Source organism: Salvia hispanica, chromosome 1 (assembly GCF_023119035.1).
Source record: "Salvia hispanica cultivar TCC Black 2014 chromosome 1, UniMelb_Shisp_WGS_1.0, whole genome shotgun sequence".
NCBI classification, from domain to species: Eukaryota; Viridiplantae; Streptophyta; class Magnoliopsida; order Lamiales; family Lamiaceae; genus Salvia; species Salvia hispanica.
Genome location: NC_062965.1, coordinates 22,059,492 through 22,061,448, shown reverse-complemented (window position 1 = coordinate 22,061,448; position 1,957 = coordinate 22,059,492). Strand labels below are relative to the sequence as shown.

General features: G+C 37.7%; 1 protein-coding gene across 1 annotated transcript in view; it reads right to left on the bottom strand.

Annotated features, from left to right (window-relative positions):
• Positions 1-1,111: 1,111 nt before the first annotated feature.
• Positions 1,112-1,957, bottom strand: part of LOC125190213 (receptor like protein 27-like) — a 3,046-nt gene continuing 2,200 nt past the window's right edge. The window contains exons 5-7 of the mRNA XM_048087445.1: positions 1,644-1,672; positions 1,344-1,548; positions 1,112-1,242 (exon numbers count right to left, since the gene is read on the bottom strand). Coding sequence (XP_047943402.1) covers positions 1,112-1,242; positions 1,344-1,548; positions 1,644-1,672 — 365 coding nt within the window. The remainder of the gene's footprint in view (positions 1,243-1,343; positions 1,549-1,643; positions 1,673-1,957) is intronic.

Genomic DNA, 1,957 nt, shown 5'->3' with positions numbered 1-1,957 from the left:
TCAACAAGATTTTTCCATGTCAAGAACTTTTCAAAGACTTCAGACTTATTTTTCATTAAAAAACACCAAACTTTTCTGGAGAAATCATCAATTATAGACAGAAAGAAAGTACACAGACCCTGAAAGAGAAGAAACAGAGGACCCCACACATCTATGTGGAGATACTCAATAACATTCTGACTGACATTGTCAGTCATAGGTGTAGGGAAGGTAACTCTGTGTTGTTTTCCCAAAACACAAGTGTCACAAAAGGGAAGGCTATTTTGAAAATCATTTTCAGACAACAACTCATTTTTCTTCAAAATATTAAGACCCTTTTCACTCATATGACCAAGTCTATTATGCCACAACATGGCCTTTCAACCCTGACCACATTAGCAAGATTACTCACGCAAGCCATAGATTGAGCAGAACACACATAGAGATTACACTTCTTATCAGCTTTAAACAAACACATAGCACCCTTACAGATTTTCATAACACCCTGCCCCCACTTACCCTCAAAACCTTCTTATTCTAAACATGTACAGGAGAACATGTACAGCTTTAAACAAACACATATCTCACATTTTTCAAATTAAGCACATAGCCATTACTGAACTTCAAACACACAGTCCCAATGCCAAGAATCTGACACTTTTTGTCATTAGCCATAGAGACAAAGGTATTTTCAACAGGTTTGAAATCAGAAAACATATTTTTGAAAGGGGAGATATGATACGTGCATCCAGAATCAATTAGTCAGTCATTAATGGAAAAAGAACAGCCAAGAGTAGAGTTGACAGAAAGAATATCATGAGTCATGAAGCAAACACCTTCAGAATCACCATTCTTAGCCAGGTTAGCCATGGAATCCAGTTGATTATTATTTTTCTGCCTTTTAGGATTAGGGCACTCCTTCAGAATCACCACAGTTAAATCATTTTCTATTAGCCTTAGGATTCCTGCTCTTAAACCTGGACCTACTCTTGCCCTTCTTTTTACCATTCCCATTAGAGTTACTGTCCTCATTACCCCCTCTATTTTTAGATCTGCTCTTACTTTGACTGAGCAGTTTTAAAAGCTTGATTTTCCTTAAGCTCAATTACTTTGGATTTTAAAGAACTAATGATTAAATCAAGGGGGCAGAATCCCTACCATACTTAATGGCAGCTTTAACATCATTATAAGAATCAGGGATAGCATTCATTAGGGCAATGCTAGTATACCCATCAATGGTTTTGTCACCATACCTTTTAATATCTAGAACAAGTTTTTGAAAAATATCAATATTATCCTCAATGTCCTTTGAAAGATCAAGTTTAAACATAAAAAGCTTTTCCAGCAAATACATTCTTGATTACATTGAGGTTTATCTAGCTTTTCCCATAGCTCAAAGGCAGACTCAATGGTACCAACCTTTCTAATCACAGAATCAGAAAAGTTAAGTATTATAGTAGACCTAGCTAATTCATTCATTTCAGCAGCCTTGTCTTCAGGCTCAGAATCAGGGACATTACCCTCAACAGAATTGAAAACTTTTTGCCGAATTAAAACACACTTCATTTTCTGTTTCCAAATCACAAAATCATTTCTCCCATTAAAGGGGACAATGCCAACTGGCTAGGACATTTTGAGAAAGATTTTTACACACACAAAAGTACCATTAACCCAGAGAGCACAACAAGCAACCCTGCATTCACAGAGAGTGGTCTTAAACACAACAGTCAAAGAGACCACTTAAAACAGATATGCAGGGGTTTCTCATGCAAGAAACACAGAAGCAGCAATACAACAAAGGCGCACACGCACAGGAGACACCTTAAAGTGATCTCAGACTCAAGAATCAAGTCCAGAAGGAGTTCCTCCCTATTTGTCACGTGTACCCCGGCAAGAGGATTTCCCAGTTCACAATCACCCAATGTATGGGTCGCTGGGGTCACTCAAGGTGGTTAAGGCACAAGGTGGATAGGTAATT